The following is a 26,385-nucleotide window of genomic DNA, read 5'->3' as shown; positions in this document are numbered from 1 at the left end:
CTCTCCATCTTTTAACTGTAACTTTACTTTGGATTGTAACTCTATTTTTATTATTTATTGTTTTTATGATGTTATTGCTTTTAATGTTATAAGCTGCCCTGAGCGGCTTCAAAGCAAGATGGATGTCAAACATATTTAACAAACAAACATACACTGTAATGCGTTACTACTTTTCTGATGGTATTTTTTATTTCTTTGTAGGTATGAACTCCATTCTTGTTTATGTTGGACATGAAATATTTGAAAACTATTTTCCTTTTAAATGGAAGCTGCATGATACACAATCACATAGTGAACATTTGACTCAGGATCTAATTGCTACATCTTTATGGGTTATCATATCATATATACTCTACCGGAAAAGGATATTCTGGAAGATATAATTCAACTCAACACTGATCAAGAAGTATGGGCTATGTATTCACCCCTATCATATTAATGTCATATTCCCCCCCCCAAGGGTCATGTATTTGGTTTACATTCCAGATTATTTTGAACTGAAATCTGCTTATTTGGGGTTTGTTGGGGTGCCATTTAGTAAAACAAGGCTTTTGTTCAAGGTTTATTTTCTACATTATTCAATTTCTAAATAAACATACTGAATGATTTCCAATAATGGCATTTTCAAAAGATTTTTTGGTACACAACTGTTCAGAAATTTGTCTCATAAAAATCACAGAGATCACACAGTGGTACATGTGGAACTATATAGGCTCAGGAAGATTCTGTTCATTTGATTGTGCCACAACTCCTTGTGAAAACCACTCAGGATTGTAGAATGGAATGAACAACAGTACTCTTCAGGCTCCTTCATGGCTTCAGTCCAGCTAGGCTATTTATTTGTAAAACTAAGATACCCTTAGCAATAGCCAGGTCTGGCTTACAAATAACTTGTACCAACTTCCAACTTGCCTGTTTGATGATGTCAGGCAGAATACTCGACCACAATGATCTCAGGCAAAACAACATCATGAATATCTGTATCTGTTTTGTGTGACTCATGAATTATTGCAATATGACTGTAATGGAATTATGGATTTATATTATTTACCCACAATTTTTAAATCCACTCTTGGGTATGAACTAGATTTTTTAAAATAAAATCATGATTTTAATTAATTTTGAAAACTATTTTATTTAGAATACCAAAGTCAAAGTTTTACCAAAAAGTCATGAAGTTTGGCTGTACTTTTCCAGCAACTTTGCTTCAGCAGCTAAGGATAACTGGCTAGCCCCAATGGAATGTTAACAATTTTCTCCTTATTTGCTTCTTCTCAGCTCCAATGAAGGAGCTCAAATGAAGTCTACTCAGCTCAATGTCTGAAGAAGCAAAATCTTCTCATTCATACAAAATCTATGCAATACCATCATCAAGTTTTCTCCACAGCGTGATACTTGGCGCTCCATTGCCAGGCGGAAATCCTCCTTCACACCTTTGGTGATTCCTCTGGTGATTGTATGATGTCTGGAATTATAATAACACAAAAAAAATAAAGGCCATGGAGCTACATTTTGTAAAATGAAAACTGCATAGTATTTGTTGTAGAACACTCCAGTTAACATTTTAAAATATTTATGAAATGAGAATGTTCTGTGATAAGTATCATACACGTATCATAAGGTTTTATGTCAAATCTGAGATATGGAAACATATAATCTTAAATCCTGAAATGTCTAGATCTCGATGCAGTGAATTAAAGTATGCATGCCACTGTATTCAGGTTTAAATTTGGCCACAAGAATATTTTTATGACTGCAAGTTAAAAAAGTAATAGAACTAATACTATATTTCATTTTTAGCATAAATTGTTTGCCAAAGTAGAGTAAAAGCAGATCAATATATATGCAGAATGTAACTGTAAAGTTCTGGAGATAGCATCACTAATTATCCCTGCCCAAACACTCTGCATAACTCTCTCCATAAAAAATTAATAATTTATAGCCTAATGAGGAAAGAGGAATCAACAGTACCATTTACTATTAAATTACAGGTAGTCCTCAACTTATGACCATAACTGGGACCAAAATTTAGTCACTGAGTGATGCAGTTATTAAGCAAGTAATTCCAGGACCATTTTTAACATAGTAGTTAAGCGAATCTGGCCTCCTTCATTGATTTTGCTTGTTGAAAGCCAATTGGAAGGTCACAATTCGTGATCACATGACTGTAGAACACTAGAACTGTTGTAAATGAGCTGGTTGCAATGCACCCAAATTGCAATCATATGACTATGTGGTTAGTACAACTGTAACTTTGAGAACAACTCATAACTTACTTTTTTCAGCATCATCAGAACTCTGAATTGTCATTAAATGATTGGTTGTAAGTCAAGGATTACCAATACAATTCTAAATTTCCCCTATAACCACTACTGTAGCGCCAAGAGCTACAGAAATGATTCATGAGATTATGTCATTATGGGCATTCTAAATTTCATTTTAGTTTCTCCAGACTTTTTTCATTTTTTCCTATTGCAATGAACCTGTGCTCACCTACGGATTCTCAAGCAATTTGAAAGGGTAAGATTTAACTATGTTTCAACATACACACACCCAATTGTCTTAATGGGTTGGGACAATATCAGTGCATAAAGGAATTATTAAGAGACCAGAAACTGCTGCATATTCACCATGGATTGCTATTCGGTGTTACACAACCTCTAACTTTTGGTGGAGAATTAAAAAAAATGGGGGAAAAGAGGGAGTCAATGGTAAGAATGACTTGCAGGTTTTTAGTCTTCTGACATTTGGTTTACAACAATTATGACTATTTTATCTAAAAAAAACCACTATACAATATCATGAATTAGCTGAGGCTAATTGTTAAAAGTAAAAATGCATAATTTCAATTCTATGAAAAATGTTACATTTAAGTTCTTAAACCACATATTCAATATGCTGTATTTGTTTGATTTTAAACAAGACTTCATATTATTAATATGCTGTCTTTTCATTGCCTCTATCTTGGCCATATAATATTTTAACAGATTTTCTGTTAAAGAAACAAATTGCTGAAACCGCAAACCAGAAATCAGACTATATATATTTCTAGGATTACTAACAAAACTGCATAGGTCAATTTTCTTCCGCTAATAGTCAAATTTGCTTCTCGAGAGGCAAAGAAAATAGGAGCAAGCAATGCAGTGAAAGGAAAGAATATGAAAAATTATATGGAAATTCTTGCCAGTATTAACAAATAGGGTCATTTTTAGCTACATTATAAAAGAATGGACTAGCTTGTTAGAAAAAAATAGAGCATCATTATTTTATTATATAGATCCATTTAAAAGTTTAACATACATGGGCCAGTAACTTATGAAAAAAATAACAAATGTTAACAATAGTAAAAACAATTTGCCAAATGATGTAGGCACAAATGAAGAACAAAAGCATGGATAAAACTATTGAATTAACAAAGGTCTGATAACCATGACCAGGAAAACATATTGACAAAAAGACAGCACACTATGAGCAGGGATGTCCTCCTGCTTTGTACCTGTCAGCAGTCTGCATGCTGGGCTGTAGTACAGGTATGAATTCCTGCTGCAGTAACCCCAGCGGAGGGCTAGAAGTCCTTTAAAAAACAGCAAATAGCAGCATTCAAACACACACACCAACTTTCCCTGTGCTACAAAATCAATTCTCCAGTAACATATACATAAAGAGGAGGACTACAAATCAAAAGTCTAGATCCTAGTGCAGGCAGGCATCCAATGGATTTTTTTTAATTAGCAATGATGAAACAGAAAAAGCTTCACAAGCCTAGGTGTCTTTCCAAAGAAGAAAATTCAAGAAGACAGCTGAGGATTTAAATCCCGTTGGTAGGAATAATGCCTTTACCAAGAAAGATACAATGGGTAAGCTTGGATAATGTTCCTCAGTCCTTGTAAAATTTCAGTTGAGGAAGCCCAGCTAATGTTCACCATGTTGAAGAGAATATAAGATATCCTGAAGCACACATGCTCTGAATCTCTATCTCTTTTTCAAATTGAAGAAAACTGTTACTGTTAGACTAGGGCAGGGGTCGGCAACCTCGGCTCTTTTATGACTCGTGGACTTCAACTCCCAGAATTCCTGAGCCAGCATAGCTGGCTCAGGAATTCTGGGAGTTGAAGTCCACGAGTCATAAAAGAGCCGAGGTTGCCGACCCCTGGACTAGGGCAATAATAATAAATCAGGCCACCTCTTTCTTTTACAAAATAGAAAGGGGTACTTGGCATCAAATATGCTATGCCTTTTCTTGCCTAAGGACACATCTAGAAAAACTGCAGCTTCTATAATTCTTTCTCCACTATTTTTAAAGTAATTTTGTGAAATCAAATTTCAAAAAGAAACAACAGCAAAACTAGGATATTTTGAAAGAGAAAAGAAAACATAACACTTCAATAGCAATAGCACCTAAATTTATATACCGCCCTCTAGTGCTTTACAGCAGCTATTGGACAGTTTACAATTTCAGCATACTGCCCCCAATAATTTGGGTCCTCATTTTAACAACCTGGGAAGGATAGAAGGCTGAGTCAACCTTGAGTCCCATCAGGATCAAACTCCAGGTTGTGGGCAGTTAGCCTGCAATACTGCATCCTAACCACTGTACCACCAGGGCTTGACCCTAAATACACATTCCAGAACTGACTTACACTACAAATGCTTCCAATCAGAAATTGAGCAGTAAATTAAAATGTGAAATATATTCTTTTTTAGCAATTGCTAAAAGTTTTTGTCACTTGAAGTTTAGTATTATTCATATGTACCACAGAAAATACATATTGTAATTTCTCCAGTATTTTATTTTTGCCAGCATTTTTCTTAATTGCTGTTGTACAATGAAAAACTGCAAGGTATCTACTAAAAAGATAAGAAAACAAAAATTGTATCTCTTTTATATTAGCATTTGAGAAGCCCTGATGGAAATCTCTTTAAAATCTCTTTGAAAGCCTTTAACAGAATTCTACTTTTTATAAGAAACATAGGAAATGAAACATCTTAATATTTTGATACACAAACCAGTCAGCCTTTTTTTAAGTAACAAAAAATCAAATTTAAGTCGGTTAAGTTTACCAAATTGCCTTTCTAATTCAACCCAAACATGACAAAATCTATTAATTCCTTACAGAAATAATAATTACAAAATACCAAATTAATTATATCACAACACGAATGTAGGAAAGGCTCGCAAGGCAGTACTATCACTATAATACCTTCACTTTTTTCCCATTCAATCTGGTCCGATTCTCGGACACTCCTCGGACAAGTCCCTGCAGTTTTCTTGGGAAGGTTTTTCAGAAGTGGTTTGCTTTTTCCTCCTTCCTAGGGCTGAGAGAAAGTTGACAGCTGGCTTTGTAGCTATGGTGGGACTGGAACTCAAGAGTCCCACTTTCTAGCCTGGTGCCTCAACCACTACACCAATCTGTTTCACTTACACCTTTACTAACAACCAAGAAATTGGAAATAGGAATTATTTAATGACAAGGAAATGCTCCTTCTGCAGAGGAATCTTGTTATGTTCATAATAAAATTGTAGCAGGATAAAGCAGGATAAATCTAAATATCTGAAACAGAACTTTCAATTATAAATTAGACTTTACAATAGGTGTAAATAGAGAAATGAGCTAAAGAAGACAAACAGAACTGTAACTGGGGAATGTAACTAATCTTTTCTCACTACTTCAGGGCAAAGGTCCAATTTCCTGCCTGTTCACCAAAACAAGTCATGTGAATGTTTTCACTGAAGAAAAAAGGAAGAGGATAAAACTGTTGGGTTCATTGTATATGACAGGGCAGCTATGCTTTGCTTTTCAGAAGCTGCTGGAAGATTCTGCTATCAAAGGAAACATTAAGATTTGAATTCCATACAATTACTATATAATGGAAGAACAGATAATTGATTCATAGTTCTATGGGACGGACATTAGAAGGATTAGCAACTGAAACTGTGAGGTAGGATGGAATCAGTTTTATTAGTATACCACAATAATGCATTCCATTACACAGCTGCCAACCTGATAATTAAAATTAACTGACTTTGAAAAATATAAATTTAACTGGAAGAATAAAATGGAGTGTCTTAAGAATACATTCTTAGTAAGAAAGTGCTTCAGAAAAAGTTTTGTAAAATTAACTCCCCTATTTTTATGAATAGAATGATACAAGGGATTACCTTGTCACTGTGCAAAATAACAACACTCTTTCCCTACAGGCAGAGCATCTGACTGCTGTTATCTTCTCAACCAGTGGCATGTGTAAATCATAGGTAAGTTGGGCATAAGACTAAATCCCTGAAACTTTAAAAATTTATCTCAAATGTCATATTAAAAATGACTGTAAGTGTTCTTGGATAAAATAGGCTTTTTATAATTGTAGTCAGTGCTTTTTTTGTAAAAGAAAAAGGTGCCGGAACTCACACATGTCATACAACCCAGCTTGCCTACCCTACAAGGTTTCATCCAAAAAAGGTGCCGGAACTCCGTTCGGAGCGTTCTATGACAAAAAAAGCCCTGATCGTAGTGAAATCCAGGTTGTTTGATAATGTCCCCCAAATCTTGAGAACCAAAGTTCTAATAAACATTAAGAATGCAATAATAAACATAAGTTATAAGGAAGTTCACTTTTTGGGAGTTACTGTTTGGAATAACTGAGAATCTGATGTGTTTGCCATAGAAGATTAAAAATGGTCGGAAATATCTTTTTTTAAAGATAAATAGCTTTTAGTAGTAGTTCATAGAACTCAGTATTTGGTCTTGGAGCCTCACTGGATATGAATGGCAGCAGGAATCCACATTAACAGATAAGCAATTCAGAAATATCAGGATCTCTCATATCCATAAAAATAAGAGTAAGTCTCAGTAATTAAGGTCAGAATGATATCACCATGATTTTCCTTGTGGATTTCTCTTTGCATTATGCTATGTCAAAGAAATTAGTAAAAGTAGCAAGCCTAGTGGATACTGGTTAATCACCTCTTCAGCTATTTTTCTGTTTGAAACTTATGAGTTTGTTTTTATACTTTCTTTTGCTTGTAGTCTATGACCACGATAAACTTCAACTAATTATAAAAAATAATCTATGAGCACATCCTTGCATTATGAGAAAAATAGTTTTTGGACTGAAAACACATTTTCACTGTTCAAACTTCCCAATTCCTGTCTTTTAGAAGCCCAACAGATAATCTACATTAATAGAACATTCACCTCTATTGAAGTGAACAGACTTTTTCCAGACTGCTAAAATACCTACCATGCAAATGTTTTGAATTAAAATTTCTATCATAGGTAACCATAGGTAGCATGGTAAATAATGAAAGAATGTGACAACTGCAGCATAACACATCTGGAAGACACCAGGTTAGCTACCCATAATGTAGGACTCCAGAAGATGGTAGAGAACAGGAAGGCCTGGAGGAATGTTGTCCATGGGGTCATGATGGATCGGACACGACTTTGCAACTAACAGCAGCAACAAAAATTTAGGGCTTTGTAGTGGTGATATCACTTCTTACAAAGTTATATATATTGCAGTTCCAATAATTGAATTTTTATATATGAAATCACGGTTATTAGGCTATATCATACATGTGATGGACTAAAGTACATTCGGAAAATATTCAGACCCCCTTCACTTTTGTCAATTTTGTTATGCTGCAGCCTGATTCTACAGTTGTTGAAATTCATTTTTTCTCATTAATCTATACTCAGTATTCTTCTAGAAGGCCAACAAAGTCAGGACCAATTCAACTTAAGAAAGAATGATGTTCCAAATGGCAGGTATCAAGGTAGAAAAGACTCTCCTCCTGAGTCAGATCAGATGACATTCCTTTATGGGCAGCAACCTTCAACCTCTTTCCCACCAGACCTCATGGGTAGATTTGATTTGATAGAGGAGAGGTAATCCGACAAATAATGCAGCCCTATGCCATATTGGAATTAATAGATCATTACCAGTACCTTCAATTGAACCAAAGAAGCAAACTAGTAACCAGTGTAGCTTGTGAGATAAGAACCTCAGTTAAATATGAAGTCTTGTATGAATTTTTCAGTTAATTCAACCTAGTTACCAAATCAACATCCTTTTGTGGAGGAAATTTTTTTGATCACTTTGAAAATCAAATCACAGTCCATCTGATTCTCTGCTGCCGTAAGCACTCAACAGTTTATTTTATTTAAATTTATCGGGGACACAACTCCAGTAGATTCTGGGCAATGCATAAAACTAGGAAAAAAAACTAATAACAGTTAAAATGTTAAATCTGAGAGCCCAGATGAAAAAAATCTAATTGCAAGATCAACAAGACAAAACAGTGACCATTGGACAAATAATAAATATCTATCTCAATCTTGAGACCAAAGCAGATTTTCAAAGCTTTCTGAAACCCTAGGCTAGAAGGCACCATCTTTATGGTGGGGAAAGCTGTTCCAAAATGTGGGAGCTTCAGCAGAGAAGACATGCTTCCTATGTCCCACAAGTTGGCAATGTTTAATGGACAGGACCTGAAGCGAACCCACGTACTGAGAAGGCAAAAACAATTAGAAACAAGCAGTGTCTCAGGTATCCAGGCCCTTTGCTACAGACGTCTTTAAAAATAATAACCATCATGAATTAAATTGCAGCTCAATGAATATAAACAAGAGCAGAGCAAAGAGAGATTCATCAAGAGAAAATGTTTAGAAGCCAAGACATTTATCACTGTCTCATTATTCCAAAATATCAGTTCACGTAAAACAGACTTGTCAAACCTGGATATCTCTGAATTATCAAAATAATATCTGTGTGTTTTAATTTTTACAGTTAAGGAAACAAAATTAGTAAAAAGTATTAGCCTGAGATGTTTATAACATGCTATTGATCCAATTATGAATTCATCATGCTAGAACTTTCATCTGAGAATCCTACATATTTATTATTTTCAATTATTTATTTATAAATTTTCTTCATCTTTAATCCAATATATCAAGGCTATCCATTAGTGAAAATTACATCCACTATTCTTCCAGATTAGCTATTTTTACAGCCCAAGTGAGATATAATACTTAATGCCACATCATCTTTACTACGGCTAAAGAGCTCGCCCAACTAAAAAGGATCCTATTTACATATAGCACTCCTCTGAATATCTAAGATATACTCAGAAACAAGCCTAACATTTATCTGAATGTTCCATAAATACCATAGTGCTTTTAACATCAGTTTAGGCCTAACAAATAAAGTATATGAGCAATCAGTGTAAGTTCACAAACTTTTAAAATTGGGAAAAATATTTTCTTACTTTATTAACATTCCCTGATTTGGCAGTAATTCCAAATGAATTTTTCCACCTTCTTGTGTCCTTAAGTAGGCAAATTCTTCCAGCATATCAATATCTAAAAGAAATGTTTAGGTCCAAAAGAAAGTATCTTTGAAAACAGAGAAATTACTATGATCATTATCTGATTCCTCTACTCTGTTCTAATTTTATTCCTCATTGCCGGTGTCATTAAAGTTTTTAATCTTTATTTTCTTCACAAACATGATGTATATTAGTTTATTGTAATATCCTACTTTATTTGTAGGTGTAATTTGGTCAGAGTTTTATCCATGCAACAGACTAATGCAACTATCCTTTATATGTTTATCTAGGAACGAAGCCCACTGAGCTTCAGAGAACTTACTAAGAAACGTATATACATGGGCCTCTTGTACAAAGGTTCATAGCATCTGATAAAGCATACCATATCTGAAAGCATGTACTTGTTCTTTCTATAAAATAACAAAAAAGGTTCAAGCATCACTCATAATGGTTTATTTTGATCCTGGTTTTCTGAGTAAACAAAATTGGACAGGTTCACACCTAATACAAAAGCCCTAAGTTATGGTTTATAGAACACAATGATTTGGTTCATACAATAACTTAACTAAACAAACTACATTAATCAGTTTACTACTGATTCAGTATGTTCTATAATCTTAGTAATATTTCTGAACCCATGTTTCTTATAGAACATTTAAAAATTCCATTGTCCTCTTCTTTTATTTGCTTTTTACTTTTTGTTTCAACTATTACTTATACAATTCAATTAGATTTTACATTTCTTAACAATAGATCTCAGTATTCTTAATGATTTGGAAAATATGACCCCCTTGAAGAAACTGTTTATCTCCAATTAACCCACTGAAGACAAAGGATACTTGTAATATAGTTGAAAAAATTTTCATATTGGAAGTTTGCTTGCTGGCAGATTTTATTAACTGCTTTCAAGAATAAGTTTTCACCCCTTGGCCACTCATGCTGTAACAATACAATCACATGACCCAATGCCATATCATCTCTATTGTCTGTGAAAGCTTTCAGCTGTTAGGAGAAAAAAAAACAATGTTAACAGCATCTCAAAGTAAATTCCAAACACACAATGGACAGACATACTTCAAATTGTTTTATTTTTTCTAATATTTTTAGCATTTAAAAATATTATTCATATTTTCCCCAGTATGCTACTCTAAACAAGATATAAAATTTGTGAGCTGTTATTAGAGTGGAATATACTGGAAAATAAGTGTTTAGAGTTCTCAAAACAACTAGATGGAGCTTAGAATGAGGCTGACTCAGTTAACATTTATGTCCAGTTATTCAGGCAGCATGTTTGTGTGTAGTATTCACCATGAAGTAAAACTGGATCTTCTCTCAAGTCACATTGTATCAGGTTTATATGCAACTTATGAATGGTATATCGTGGTACTGGAGTATTGCAATGTGCTCTACACTGGACTTTCCTTGAAGACCATTCAGAAGCTACAGCTGGCACTCAATGCAGCTGCCTGGATAGTTCTGGGGCCTCTAGGGTGGCCCATGTAACACCTCTATTATGTGAATTGCATTGACTGCCAGAGTTTGCTTTTGGGTCCAATTCAAGTTGTTGGTTATTATCTATAAAGCCATTTATGGCATGAGGAACCTGAGGTTACCTGAGGAACCATCTCACCCTAATAGGAATCGATTGCCTCATTGTACCAGCAGAAGGGGTATATTGCATCCTCATCAACCAAGGAATTTTGGCTGACAAGATCGAGGAGAAGAGCCTTTTCTGCAATAGTGCCTAGCCTCTTAGAATATCATACCTCTTAAGGTGAGATCCACCCCCATCTCTTGACCTATAAAGATCTTAAAACCTGCTCTGCCACTTGGCCTGGAGCCCAAATAGCGGTGTATCATACTGAAGTAAGACACTGAATTAACAAGATCTCCCTTCCACCTTCTACATACCCCTGCCTATCTTAACTATTTCTACTTAATTTTAATGCATTTATTGCTTCGTTATTTTACTATTTTAATTTTTATACTATAGTTTTATCTGACTGTAGGCTGCCCAGTCACATGATAGCAAGATTGGGGAGGGCAAATAAATTCAGTAAACAAACAATCAATACCAGAATTGCTATCTGTATTAGTTAATTAATTAAATTTATTTATTTAGAAACCATCCAGCTCCCTCATAGTGGGGCTCCAGGCAGTGTACAAGCATCAGCTCAGTCAACATGCCTACCACAAGAATGACAATATGCAATAATGAAATGAACAGCAGAGATGTTGAAAGTACTAATGCTTCAATGTTCTCACTGTTAGCTAGTAGTACACAATTTATCCTTATAATAAAAATAATTATTCCATTGCTTCACTCATGAAGTCAATCCCCATGTCTCAGAAAAAATCTTTATCTTTATTTTCCAGTCTGTTATGAAACCTTCCTGATGTAGAAAATAATTAATTGCTCCAACAGTTGTTATATACATGGTATACTGTACATTCATAATAAAAATGAAAACTTAAATCAATAATATTTCAAAACACATTCACAAATTTGAGATGACCTTGGTAGCCAAGTATTTTAGTTAATGGTCCTCACAAATTATCTTCATGTGGGGAGGAGAATAAGACTCTTACTTTAACAGAGCTGGGAAAACCCCTGGGTTTAACATGAATTGAAAGGTCATTTTTCCTTCACATTCTTCAACAATGATGGGATCACTTAATTCAGATTTACTTTGAAGGCCCCCGAAAGTATCCTACTATGTGACTTAAGTTATTTTCCCCTTCCCAAAGAAGCAATCAGCATTTATGAGTCTCGTACAATGTTGATCTACAATCACAAATGGCTATCAAAAGATTCTTCTTAATAATGATGCACTTACTACAAGGAACATTTACTTAGACTGACCCCCACCAAATATATAGAAATGTGTTTCTTTTTTAGAGATTGCTTAGCAATTTATTTTCCTATAAGAATGTTTGTTATTCTTCAATGTTTAAAACTCAATTAGGACAGTGATTTGACTATTAACTGGTAATCAAGGTAACTGTGTTTAACTCTTAAAATTGATTCACAGTTCATTTGGCAGTGATTTAATTAAGCTGATTTCAAGTTGTTCAGTTGTTTGTATCTTAATCAACACTGCATTAATATATATTAACATTATAATAAGGATACTGAGGCGAACATGAACAGAATGAAAAATTGGGCACCACGAATAGAATAAATTACCTTAAAACAAGCTAAAAGTAATCGGAGACAATAAGGCATAACAGTTTTACTGGTGCATGGCCAAAGCTTCAGCTCTGAAACTAGACAAATAATAGTTTTGCAAATATTAAAATCAAACAGAATTAAAAGCAAATATGACAGGTTTAAAAATGTATTCATTTTAGTATCTATAAAGTGTGCTTATGTTATAGAAAGTCAGATTCCAATTGAATGTTACAAAAAAAGCCCTTCCAACTATAAGAGCAGTGTGATAGTGGAACTGACTACATAGAGTAGTGGTTGGCTTCCTTTTCCTGGTGGTGTTCAAGCAGAAACCAGGTATGACTGCTTTAATTTACACTTCTGCACTAAACAGATTTCATTTCTTGGCATAAATAGTTCTTTCTATCTTTAGGAATCCATAGTGTTTGGGTAAATACTCATATCAACTTTACATCCCAAATAGTAAAATAATTTATTTGTCCAACAGTGTGATTAGCTACTCAACATTTGATTGTTTTCACCTGTATAGTGGGGCGGAGGAGGGGGCAATTACTCCTAGACCAGATGCTACTATATATATCTCCTCCCATTGAAAGCCACTAGTAAGTTATTAGAATCCAGGAAAGGGGCTTGATAAGAGATAATTCCTTCCTTACCATCATTGATCATTCTAATTATCCACTCCTTTATCTAGTTCTGGGGGTAGAGCACATAAAAAACGTCTATCTAAAATCGATAAGCTGCTCTTACCCACAGTTCTTCCTAAAGGACAACATATATTTTTTATGTCATCTTGTCAATAGTCTTTTCAGGGTTTTACAATTTTCAATATTATTTCAGTAATCAGTAATTTTAAATACTCCAATTTACTTATTTCTCTATTCTTCATCTACTATTTGGAGATAAAGTAATAATTTACCTTTCCTGAACTTTGACTTTAATATAGGCTGATCTTGTATTTTGGCTCCTTCTTGTATGGGAAGTGTCATGTAACACATTAGGTCAAGAATTTTTTCACAAGTCAACTACAAAGAAAAGGTGAGATTCATTATATGTGAAATGTCTATAAGTCAAAGAATAAAGAAAAATAACTAACAAATGTGTCACCATATTATCCTTAGAAATGAAAGTGCATTCATAATTTTATGATACCATTTCTATCTATTGAGGGGGGGGGAACCAGTAGTAGTAGTAATATTAAAGAGTGAACACTGAAGACCATTATAGGTTATTCAATCAATATATGGCTTTCAGTTTTCACTTCCAGTTTTGCTCACAAAGGAAAACTCTAGTTGATTTTGGTCAAAATAAACTTGGATCCTTTTTAGCAGGGAGCAAATATTGAAATATTTGGGATTTTTTATGTCAAAAGTGCTGCTTAAAGAAATCTCATTTTTGGAAGACAAGAACTGCTGTTTAGCCACCTTTAACTGTGATTGTTAAATTAAAATGTTATGTCACTGAACTTACATATTGCAAAAGGAACTGAGGCTACTTAAGGCTAACAGTAAATTTGTGAATGAAACAATATTTGAATTAGGCAACCTCCCTGCTCAGACTCAGCTAATGCACTACAACAAAACTTAATTACAAATTATAAAGCCCCAATGGATACAATGTGATTCTTCTGCAAATTAAGTTTGCTAAGAAAAACCAACATATGCAATCATATCTGGCTTGTAGTCTTCATTCCAAAGACTTGTCTTTCTCTTAAGATTAAATAGTGTTTAAAAACAACACTGAAAAGCACAGCTCATTAACTATCACTTGGGATTTACAGGTTAAACTTGGAGATCTTAATTCAAGATCTGAAATGGCTGCACAATTCTAAGTGGACATATATGTGTAGGTGAGTGGCTGGATCGGTGTAACCAAAATTATCAACCCAAATCAAATCCCTCTTTACTGATGGGCCACAATCTATCATGCTAGTCCTAAGAGTTACTGGTCCAAAATCACCCAGTCAGCTTCTGGCCCTGAATGTAACTGATGTAATTTATTTGTGTGCTTGTGTGAGTGTGTGTGTATAAATTTTGTAGTGTACATATAGTTTCTGTTAAGAATTATTTCCCATTTTCATGCAGACCCTGAAGATGGCATATGTAGTCCTCCCTTCTGCTACTTTCTCCAACAATAGAGCAATATTGTGAAGAATATGGCTGGTCCATGGTCAGCCAGAATATGGCCAAAAATGGACTAGACTGTGAATCCTTAATGTCAGTCCAGTACCTTAGCCACTACACTACATTGGTTTATCAGTGTAAATATTATCCACTATATTGGTACAGTGCTACATTATTCAACTTACATGAAATGAAAGCAGATAAGCTATATATAACATAGTATTCACTCATCCTAGTCAAAGTCAAAGTCAAATTCATATGCAAAAGTAGTTTTAAAGATTTTGTCTGGTCTCAACAACCTGCTTTTCTCATAAATCCCAAACTTAGCAGTAAAAAGCAGGCAGGCAGGCAGGTGGGCTTACATGGTATTCTCCAATGGCAAAATGACAAGTCGCTAACTGGATTAAAGGTCGTTGATTTTCTAGTGATCCTTGCCCCAGGATTTGTTGTGGAGAATGAGATCCTTGCAGAGCTGCTAAGTGATGTAAACTGGCAATTGCTTTCTTGTATTGACCCTTTTAAAAGAATACAAATCAAATCACTAAAAAAATGTTCCATTTTATACTACAATAATTTACAAAAGTTTCAAGATTTCCAGATAGTAATTTTCATACAGAATTTACATACATTAATACTGACAAGTATAGCACAAGTAGTTAGCTTCATACAAGTTGTTTTTATAGATCTTTTTATAGATCTATAAGATCTGTTTTATAGATTTATAGATCTGTTTTTATAGATCTAAAAAAGATCTAAAAAGAGCCTTATAAAGTTAAGGATATTGTCCTTCTTATAGTCCAATTTTTAAGAAAAAGCTCTGAATTTCATATACTAAATTTATAAATTTATGGAAGAGGCAAGTTTTGAATTAGCAATTTTATAATTTACCAGCAATTTATATGTAAAACATCAAAATGCTTTAGATATTTCTTCATTAAATCTTTTTAGAATGGAATGATACTTATTATTCTATCTATAATCCCTCCAATTATAGGGAGTCATAGAAAGAATCTTGGAGAAACACCCAGAAGCATTTAAGACAATAACTGGTACAAAAGCAGGCCTTAAGTCCAGGAAGGTTGGGCAGTATTAGAAACAAACTCAGACTGGCTCCCATGCCCCACCACCACCACACACAGACCCCTCCAATTCCCTGGAGTGTAATAAGGAGGGAAGGGCAAACACAGGCAGATTTACAAGATTCTGTTTTTAATCTACCTCAATGAAGTATAATTCCATTCTTCTTTGGGAATTAATGTCTTACAGAGCTACCTTGTAAAGCTGACACCAATAGACAAATTTGCCTATGAAGATTATAAGGTTACTTAATGTTTACTTAAAACATGTGTTCATTTATTTAAATCAAGATTTCACAAAATGATCAATACTGATAAACGCCTGGAAGTCAAAAGGTCAGTAAATGTCTGCAGATCAATAAATGGCTGATAAATGATAGGTTGATTGGGGTTAATTAATGTTTTGGAATCTCTGCAGAGTTGCACACCTGTTCCTAACTCTGAAGATGAGATGGCTTTTTTGTGAAACTGTCACTCAGAGTTGTATGGTCAATAAATTTTAATAAATTATTGTTGTTCACTGCACAATCAGCCAGTTGTTTAGACTGGATTTGGCATTTTTACCCACATTGATTCCTTCCCAAGGACCTCGGACAAGCAGACATTGTTTGATGGTGATGGTATTAAAGTATTCACACAGAATGTAAGCTGTTCTGAGTAAAGCTGCCTTTAATAATTGACAGATGATGATTTTGTCAATAGCAATGGTGTTCAAGTGGTGCTTCAGTTGTTTGGGGATTGTATTTAAGGTGCCTATTACTATTGGTACTGCATTTGCTTTCTTTTGCCACAGTCATTGTATTTCTATTTGTAGGTTTTTATACTTTTGTGACTTTCTTTAGTTATCTCTCTTCTATTTTGCTGTCTCCAGCAACTGCCACATCTACATTCCAGACTTTTTTCTTTCTGTTATCTGGAAGGTGCTTGTCTATTTGAATTCTAAAATCCCAGAGCATTTTAGCTTCCCCATTTTCTTTGACTCTATTTTGTGATTTCACCAGGTCTAGGTTACATGCAAATAGCACTTCTTGCAGATATTCTACCATGTTTTCCCAAAAATAAGATCCAGCCAGAAAATAAACCCTAGCCTGATTTTTTGGGAGGGGCTTTCTTCGATCCTCGCCGGCACCAGCAGCTGCCTCCTCCTTCGGCTGCCACTTGGGTCCTGCAATGCTGCATCACATTGCGTCACATTGCCTACCTACCACCAGCCTCCACAGCAGCCACCAATGAAACCATACAATACAAGCAGCAAACAGGGTGGTAGCCAAGCAGGGAGTGGCCTGGCTGTGGGGGCCGAGGTAAGCGGGTGTGAGGTGCGTGGAGCAACTCCCCTCTACCTGCCTCACCTCACCTCGTGGTGGCAACATCAGTACACCACATGCTTTTCTGCCCCATTGTGACCACAACCAGGCGGGATGGAGTGGGTGGGTGGCCGCAAAGTCAGACATCCCCCCAAAATAAGCCCTGATAGGTCTTTTGGTGTGTATGTGTGTGTATATATATATATATATATATATATATATATATATATATATATATATATATACACACAGTAGCTATAATTGTGTCTAGTTTATTATGCTGTTGTTAGTAGTCAGTGTATGCGATCTTCTTGCAGCAGCTAAGTGGTCCACTGTTTCTTCAGCTTCTTTTCAAAAGTAGTAATAGTAGGAGTACTATTCATCAAATTATTGTTATATAATTAATGTCTGGGAGTTGATGAAACTTCATGAAGTGTCAACAAGCTGGAGAGTTTGGGATTCTTGATCTAATTGCTTATGAAAGAGGCTTGACGAATAGATCAAAGGTAGGTCTATTTGCTCCTGCACTTTTTACCTGATAGATAATCATATCTGTGAGAAAGATTCTGAACCAAAGCCAGGTTTCTGTCTTCCAAGACACACAAATTCTTGTAAATTCTGTAAAATGAAATGAAGTGTATAAAAATATAACATAATGTCTTTGAAACAGTTCTTCCTGAGTTGTCAGGGGAAATGACATAAGATTTACCAATTTAAATTTGATTATAAACACTTTATATCTAGTTCTGTGAATGTAAATAATTGTTCCAAGTTGTACTAACTCCTTTGAAAGATCAAAACATTCGATTTTCAAGCAGATTCATAATCAAAAAGGGAACAAGTACTATTGAAATCAACAGCAATAGATTTATTTTGAATTTCAGTGAATCATCAGCCCAGTAAAAATGTGTAGGTGTTAATAATAAAATAATTATTCATTTTTAATTTCAGTTTTCAACAAGCCTCCTTCAAGGAAAGATTAGTAATGGCTACTTTTCTGTCAAAAATCTAAGACCCAGATTCAAAATAAAGAATTAGCTATTACAACAAATTCTCTAAATATTTTTTTCACATTGTAGTAAAGTACCTTTATCCAATGATTCCAATGAGTGTAGAAGTTCCCAGCTCTCTCTAGCCAATCTAAAGCTCTCTTGTACTTCAACAGAATTTGGAAGATCTGTTGCATTTATTGTAATGAGCCTATTTTTGCCCTTTCCAGAAGGATCTTCATCATCAGAGCTCTACTCCAGAGACAAAACATAAAAATCCAAACAGCAGTCAACTGGATCAAACCAAACTAGAAAATCATTTCTCAGAGACAAAAATAACCCAATAAAAATTTTAGTGATAACCAAAATTAATGGTATAGATCTTCCTTGCCACATGTACGTCCATCTTCAAATAAGCCATCACTCAAAATTTTAACCATAATATCAAAAAAACGTGTCAATCTTGAATACGATATCACTCAAAAGTTTTGTATAATTTTCATAATTGGCTTACTTGTGAGTAATCCCATGGATTATCCATTTTTCATATTTTGGTTAAAAAAATGAGGGTCAGCTTATAGCTTATCTATAGATGGACTTATATACAAGTATGTATGGTGTTACAATATATACTCATAGATATACCCATTCACAAATGAGTTGAACACATTTTATTTTTGGCACCTAAAGTTCCTGTCTTATTTGAAATTGAAACAGTAATCACCAAAGGCCTTCCAGAAAAGCAAGGTTTTAACTACCGGTAACTTCTTATGACAGTCCCCATTCCCATTTTTCAATCTTTTAGCCAGTGATTAAGATCACTTTAATATTAATGAAAGTATGCAGTTAAAAATTGTAGTCATACATGCACCCATCATCCAGAAAAGGAACTGTCAGATTAATGAAGTTGACACATGTGTTTTAATTAGTTCACGAACAAAAGTTAGAACCCTAACCCCTTTACAAATTAAAAATAATATTAGGGGGAAATTGTAATTACTTGACATGCTATCTATCAGGCATTCACTAGATAATCCATTATGTGAAAGCAAGAACATGATTTGCTTGGTTTTGTCTTATTGGAATGTCAGCACCCAACCACTTCCCCAGCAAGGGAAGTACAAAAAAGAATTATAAAAAAAATCACCTGACCACAAGTATGCCATGTATGTTATTTTTATCTGAAGTACAGTGATTTTTAAATATGGATCAATACATTGAAACTGACCTATACAACTGGGTTTTGCAGAAAGAACAGAGAAGCCAATCCACAGATTAGGCTCAGAAAATTATGTTGGCACTCCTGGAAATACTTTCAAATTACCTCAATATATACAGTAGCTGGGATTCTATTACTACTGCTATTTACACATAGCCTACCAAATACCTCTGACTGGATTTAATACATTTGACAACTACATCCTTATTAAAGATCTGGGATAATGTAATTGTTTTAATTGATGAGTTGAGACTCATCATATCATTCTTCCAAATAGTTAACCCAAAGTCTGAAATATATTTATGTTTTCCACTCAATTAACAAAAGAAACCAATTTACATTGTTGTATTACCTTTCAGTCTTAAGTATGCAAAATTATATTACTGTACAAAGATTTCTTTATTTAGAAATATTTTTATTAATGAAAGCATTAGAAGTCTAACTGAAATGAGATAGTTGAAGCTATTGCTAATAAATAAAAAGAAAAGAAAAGCCCATGTACCCAAGATAGAGGATTCTAAATCTTGCAGAAAACAGTACCTTAGATTATTTAAAATATTCTTAAACTGGTCTGTACTCCCAGGCAGAAAAAGAGGGTGGAAAAGCAAATTTCATGCCTAACTGATTTTAAGACAACTCCCTGTCTAATTGTCTATGCTTTCATAAAGGAAGTAATATATTTGGAATTACGGGGGTTATAGGGACATTCTTGTGGTGAATTTGGCTTTTCACTGGCAATAGTACAATGAATTCCCTCCTTGCTGCCTCAGAAATCTCCTCATAGGCACAAAGCAGTTTTCAGAAGACTTAGTTGTTACTGTTCCAGGGGTTCCAGTTAAAAATGCAAAAGCATCACACATCATTTTTCTTCCAGTATTTTCCCTGGTCATCAAAGGTAGCATTTTTCCACATTTTTTAAAGCAAATAAGCATAGGAAACCATCAGTGTTAAGAAAACTGTGAAAACATGATTATAATTACAAGCTTCAAGCAGGTCTTCGTTTTTTGTTTTTTAAAAGGTTAAAACAAATTTAATCAAACACTGATCATTCCAAGTATAAAAACATTTTTAAAGTTCTTAAGCTTGTAAGCCGCCCTGAGTCTTCGGAGAAGGGCGGGATATAAATGGGATTAAAATAAAAAAAATAAAAATAAACATAATAGCCACAGTCATGGTGGAAAATGGACTAGATGCTAGTTTGCTAGGTTCTGACCTACCAGCACTGTAGATGGCAAGGTTACCACTGAGTGATTTCTAGCTAAATAATTAGGTGTAAGGGAAAAATGGGGAGAAGGGGATCATCTTAGTTTCACAGTGGCAGCAAGTAGTTACTCCGTTTAAAAAAAATCAAATCTGTATGTTGCCTGATAACTTTTTCTTCCCATTGTTAAATGGCCACAACACTCTTTGGGATAACACAGCATTCCTCTAAAATAATTGCTGAATCCTATTTTCTATTTTCTGAAATGCCCTGAATGAAATATCATTTTAGGTCATAGGTCCATATGTGTGAGTTAGGGTAGAAAGACAATAGATACTGTACCAATGCGTGGAAAAAGTGATGGTTGTTACTTTTTTACTTTTTTAATCCCATTTATATCCCGCCCTTCTCCGAAGACTCAGGGCAGCTTACAATCTAAGAAGCACAAATCAATGTGCTTAGCAATAGCCCTCATTCTATGTATATGCCTGCTTATTAGGGCTTTCGGGGGGCCCCCAAGCGGCATTATTACAAAGTCAGCTTATTGCTCCCAACAATCTGGGTCCTCATTTTACCTACCTCAGAAGCATTAGCCCACTGCTCTACCAAGGCTTTAATCACTGATACAATAGCAAAAACTATAAACAAACCACCCTCAAAACCGCAGGAGCCAAAGCCCATATTAATAAAAATTATTAAGGGAGACAAAGAAAGTAAGTGGAGTTTCAACTTAGAGGCAGCAGAAACAATGATACACAACAAAATCAATACAGGGAAATCTACTTTGTGCAATTCTTGCAGAAATTCACTTTCCCTAGTTACACAGTCATGCATCAATTTATTCTACTGATGCCTTTTTGTCTCAATCCACTTTTATTCAATTATTTTGTTGAACTTCTATTGTCTGGAATCTAAGACGATATACAACTCTTAACTGTCTGGCTTAAGAGCTCTACTTAAAAGTTTCCTTTCCCTTTCCATCTCTGAGTCACACACTGAATGTTGACCTAGGAGTGTTCAGTGAAATACACCCTTCAAGGAAATAGCAAGGAACTTATTTTGCCAATAGAGCTTACTTCCAACCACAAGGCTAGCTAAATAAATATGTTTCAAAAATGCAATTTCCTACCCTTTTCTTTAATATAAACTCTTGTCAAACCTCCACATAAAAAAGCCTTTTCATGCAAACTACCTAGAAAGATAACAAAAATTAGGAAAAACAAGAAGCCAATATAGCCACATTTAGAGAGGTACATGAATTCAACTATTATGCACATGAATAAAAATACGGCTTTAAGACAAGATCAGCAACAGGTCTTTCCTGATATTGGACTGCCACATTGCCATGTCCTTTATTGCAGCTGTACTGGGCAAATTGAATGGGAGTTCAGTTACCTGCTTTAATTTTCAAGCAAGAAAATTTTCAAATGGAGTATGAAAGAAATGGGTATTTCATTTGGCTTTTAACATCTCGCAGTTTTGTTTCTGAACATGAAGACTTTACCTATCTATCATAGCTAACATCACTAATGGACTTTCATGATATTTTCTTTGTTAAGGCAAAATAAGAAAATATCTCCTTGCATTAAAGTTGTGAAAAATCTTGTCCTTATTGTAATTTAACCTACTTATATTAACAGTTACACAGCTGTTTGCGATGGGGGAGTCAGGCAGTGTAAGCACAATAGGTAATAAAGGTTTTCATTTTTAAGCATTAAAAAAAAATCTTATGAAGTACTTGGTGCAACTGGTGGGTAGTGAATAAGAACGATTGTTTTGATGGAGATACAGGTCATTCTTGATTTATGACCACAACTGAGACCAGAATTTCCATTGCTAAACAAAGTAATTGTTAAGTGAGTGATGTTTGATTTTATGACCTTTTTGGCCATGATTGTTAAGCAAACCACTGCAGCTGTAAAGTGAATCAGGCAGTTGTTAAGTGAATCTCACTTCCTCCATTGACTTTGCTTGGCAGAAGGCTGGGAAGATTACAAATGGCAATCACATGACCTCAGGATGCTACAACCATTGTAAATACAAGCTGGTTCTCAAACTCTCAAATTGTGATCATGGGCCATGGGGATGTTTGAAGTGCAAAGACTAGTCTTAAGTCACTTTTGTTTAGTGTTCTTATAACTTACAACAGTTGTTTAATGAATTGTGAGCTGTAAGTCAAGGACTACCTGTATGCAGAAGCTGTTGTCTAGCTAAATGGAGCTGACACATTTTTAAAGTCCAGAACAACAAGATAACAGAAATAGTTCAAATATACACCTCCATAATTTGCTGAACAATAAGGAGGTACAACATAATCAGACTTTCAGGATTCCATTATTGTAGTCAATTTCAATAAAAGCTGTTTTTAGCTTTCTTCTGGATTTGATTTCTTAGTTTGGTCTATCTAGTGGCACTGGGAGTTGTAATTATCACTAAATTGCTTCTTATTCAAGCACTGGTCAATTCTAGTGTGAGAGGGCAGGCTGCCTAAGAGTAACTAGCACCTAGACCAGGGGTAGGCAACCTTGGCTCTTTTATGACTCGTGGACTTCAACTCCCAGAATTCCTGAGTCAGCCATGCCATGAGTCATAAAAGAGCCAAGGTTGCCTACCCCTGACCTAGACTGATGGTGCCCTGCACCTTCAAGGCCTTTCCTCAGCCAACTAAGCTGCTTAGGAAAGAGGAGCTATAAAAGCTCTGCAGCAAAACATCTGGGTGTGGTGGGTAGGTGGGCAGGTATGTGTGTATATACTGGCTCCACCCCCCCCAAAAAACTGATCAGTGAGAGAGAGCATTTGCTTGACTTCAGAGACAGAACTTCTCTTGGAATTTTGAATGGTTTTCTGGCGTTCTAAAAGACAAGACATTGGTTCTGTAGTGACCATGGGAAACATTGTTGAGAGATTCTTGAAAACAAGCTAAAAGATCATTATCCCAGACAAACCAACACAATGGTGCAAACAGATGTATTAAATCTGAATGGTAGGTACCTCATATAAATTAGGCTAAAGGCCTATATAGCACAAGCATATTCATTTCATTCTGTATACATATATATAACAGAGATTATTAAAAAAATAATGGCCCTCTTGACCTTAATAGACTGTGTGTGCTATAAAAATATTTCTATTGCCAAGAAGTAAAATCACTTTGGATATTTCAGCTATTATCTGAGTGATTTCATTGAGGCAGGATATAAAGGTGAGGTAGGGTGTTGGGCTACTCAAGAATTCAACTGCAAAATTCTATCCTATATAAAGTAGATATCCCAGGGAGACTGTGGATAGAGCTAAATTCTATGACTAGACTTCTGGAAGGCTTGAAGATTAGATTATAAAAGTGAACCAGCAAGAATTTTTGTGAGTGATGTTATTGCAAGAATTAACAGAGTAATACACAATAGTGTATCAGTCAATACCCTCTACGACTGTTTAAAAGCAGGGCTTCCACATTCAAACCCAATCTAGTAAATATATAAATACTTATCCAAGTAGATTTAACAGGTATGAATCAGGAAGTCTTTACTCAAAATTTTCAACTCTGCTCCCAATGTAGCCACAGGTACACAACTCTCTCTCCACCCTTGCAACCCTTGTAAAAAGGGATGATACTATTTTTATAGGTTTGTTTTTAAAGCCATTTCCCCAAACCCATAACCCACCCTCCCTCCGACTTTAACTCGATCTGAAAAGCAGACAGCCCGCTTCGGAGATTATAACATTTCCAGGATTTCTGATTGTTAGCTATACTCGCTGAAATTAAACAATCCCAATACGCAATCACACTGGTTTTCATTCAGCTAGATTATACATATAACACACTATGAACACATGGTCCAAAGGTTTAAGTTAAGATCTTTAAAAAGGGTCAGATTGAACTTTATGACTGATGACTTCCCAGCTACATCCAGATAGTTTTCTTGGCAGCAATAGAGTAGTAGTTTACCTTATCTTCTGGGTTCTTAATTTTCTGGTCTACCTAGTAACTGTAGGATTTCATGGTGATCTCCCATCTAGATAATAGCTTTTCTCCTTGCTTAGTGTTTCTCCCAATCACCACTGGCTATATACGTTGCCTTCTGTGCCAGGAAGCATTCATTTCACTAGGCTTCATTTAACTGGCGATGGGAAATGAAACCGATTTACTTTCCATGGTAGAGGTCCTTCTTTCCCAAAAGCAGGGAGAGAAACACCTGCTGCCACTTCTTTCTCTAAATGGCACTGGTCCTTTCCGTCCTGGAATGAAGGCAGGAAGAGGCACGGAGATTTCCCCCACCCCCCAGCAATCCACTCTGTACCTCAACCGGAGATTGGCCATGAACTCCGGCATAGACACGGTGTCGAGAAGCACAAAATCTGCTTTGCCGAACTCCAGGCTCTCCAGCTCTGCCATGGCGCTGCCAGAAAGCCAGCTGGATGGGCAGTCACTCCTCTCGACGACCAGGAAAGAAGGGCGATGTAAAGTCGAGCCGGGCACCGCAACCACCGGCTGCGCGAGCAAAAGCGAAGGGAAGGGTTTCTGCAGGAGCTACGCCCACACCTGAGCGGCCGCTTGCTACTGGAAGCACGTCAATCTTGAGGGAGGGCATTGGGCGGGATTGACACCCCACCAGACAGAAGCTACGCCCAGACCGTTCCGACCTCTGAACAGTTGTACTGCCACCTAGCGGCCTAGATAGCTGCGTGGACTCATGCGTACTGTATAAACTTCAGAGGTTTTTTTTTTATTTACATAGGATCTTTCATGTAACCCATTAACTCAGTATCTACCTTCTGTCAGGCTGTATCACGATTCTTTCTTCTTCGAAAGTGTCAGAAATAGGCTTCAGAGCTAGATGGACACTAGACCCGAGAGTTATCAGCTTTTATTTAATTGTCCTCAAAATCTTTGGCCATGTGTTTCAATACCTGCTTGTTATATGTAAGTCCCTGTTCTTGCAAGGTTCAGCTATAGAGAAAAATGAATATAATCTTAACCTTGGTTCATCTCAACTGCAACGATTTGGGTGACAACTATATGGCAGCAACGAAATATAGAAAATTCTCACGTATGCAATTTAGTGGTTGTATTTTGCAGCCTGCATATCATAACACTAATAAAGCACAAAGAACCTGTTTGATGTAGTGGTTAAAGTGCCAGGCTAGAAACTATTCCGATGAAAGCCAGCTGTTGACCTTGGAACAGTCACCCTTTCTTAGCCCAACTCACTTCACCTGCTGTGGTGAGAAAAATAGGAAGAAGAAATATTAGATAATGTTTGCCACCTTGAGTAGGTTCCCAAAACAAAGAAAGATATAAATCAATTTGAAGATCACCACGGCTGGGATCATTCATTGCCCTAATTAACCAAAAAACCCAACCCTTCTTACTATAGTGAATGTGGTGAAAGAAAAGGAGAAAGATCTTTTAACAAGCAGTAACAAGATAATTCAAACGTTCTAATTTCAAAACAACCAGTTATTGCAAGCCTTTATACAATAAACTCATAAAAGCATAATTAAACCAACTAATCAACAGCTAACAAAATAAGCTAATGCTGTCTCACTTGTAAGATTCTATTATTATACCTTATATCAGTTAAGTAGCATTCTTGGTAGCCCAGATATGAGCTCTAATAGAAGCCATAAGGAGTGTAAAAAAATAAAGGGAAGGCTGAACTAGTACCATTGCTGCTATTTTACCTTTTCAGTGGCTGATTTGAATTTTTTTTTTTGCTTAAGATTCAGATTCTGCCCAAGATCCGAATGCCCTACTTTGCAGATGTTTAGAACTGCTGTGACCTGGCTTTTTACACAGAGCATTGGCAAGACCCATCTCTTTATTGTATTTGCCATCTTTTATATTTATCATATATTGATTTTATTGTAATTGCTTTTTTATTGTTGTGTACTGCCCAGAATTGTTGGGAGTCAGGCAATGTAAACATCTAATAAATTATTATGGTTGGTTGTACAATCAGCCAGATGTTTAGATTGTATTTG

General features: G+C 35.4%; 3 protein-coding genes across 6 annotated transcripts in view; 2 read left to right on the top strand and 1 right to left on the bottom strand.

The window, feature by feature from the left end:
- Nucleotides 1-437, top strand: part of LOC310649762 (heparan-alpha-glucosaminide N-acetyltransferase-like) — a 42,079-nt gene extending 41,642 nt beyond the window's left edge. Inside the window, exon 18 of the mRNA XM_083378516.1 lies at nt 202-437. Within this exon, the coding sequence (XP_083234642.1) occupies nt 202-383 (182 nt within the window). The 3' untranslated portion in view covers nt 384-437. The remainder of the gene's footprint in view (nt 1-201) is intronic.
- LOC310649764 (B-cell antigen receptor complex-associated protein beta chain-like) overlaps nt 1-26,385 on the top strand; it is a 433,035-nt gene that overhangs the window by 177,356 nt on the left and 229,294 nt on the right. The window lies entirely within an intron of this gene.
- Nucleotides 1,295-24,992, bottom strand: LOC310649273 (integrator complex subunit 10-like; the record flags this gene model as incomplete). The annotated part of the gene is made up of 11 exons (XM_083377574.1): nt 1,295-1,465; nt 3,497-3,574; nt 9,263-9,356; nt 10,162-10,324; nt 12,510-12,589; nt 13,411-13,516; nt 14,977-15,129; nt 17,530-17,612; nt 18,082-18,235; nt 24,702-24,815; nt 24,936-24,992. The coding sequence occupies 11 exons, from the start codon at nt 24,990-24,992 to the stop codon at nt 1,309-1,311; spliced, it is 1,239 nt and encodes a 412-aa protein (XP_083233700.1). The 3' UTR covers nt 1,295-1,308.

This window comes from Vipera ursinii (assembly GCF_947247035.1).
Source record: "Vipera ursinii genome assembly, chromosome: Z".
Lineage (NCBI taxonomy): Eukaryota > Metazoa > Chordata > Lepidosauria > Squamata > Viperidae > Vipera > Vipera ursinii.
This window is presented reverse-complemented; position numbering and strand designations above follow the sequence as displayed.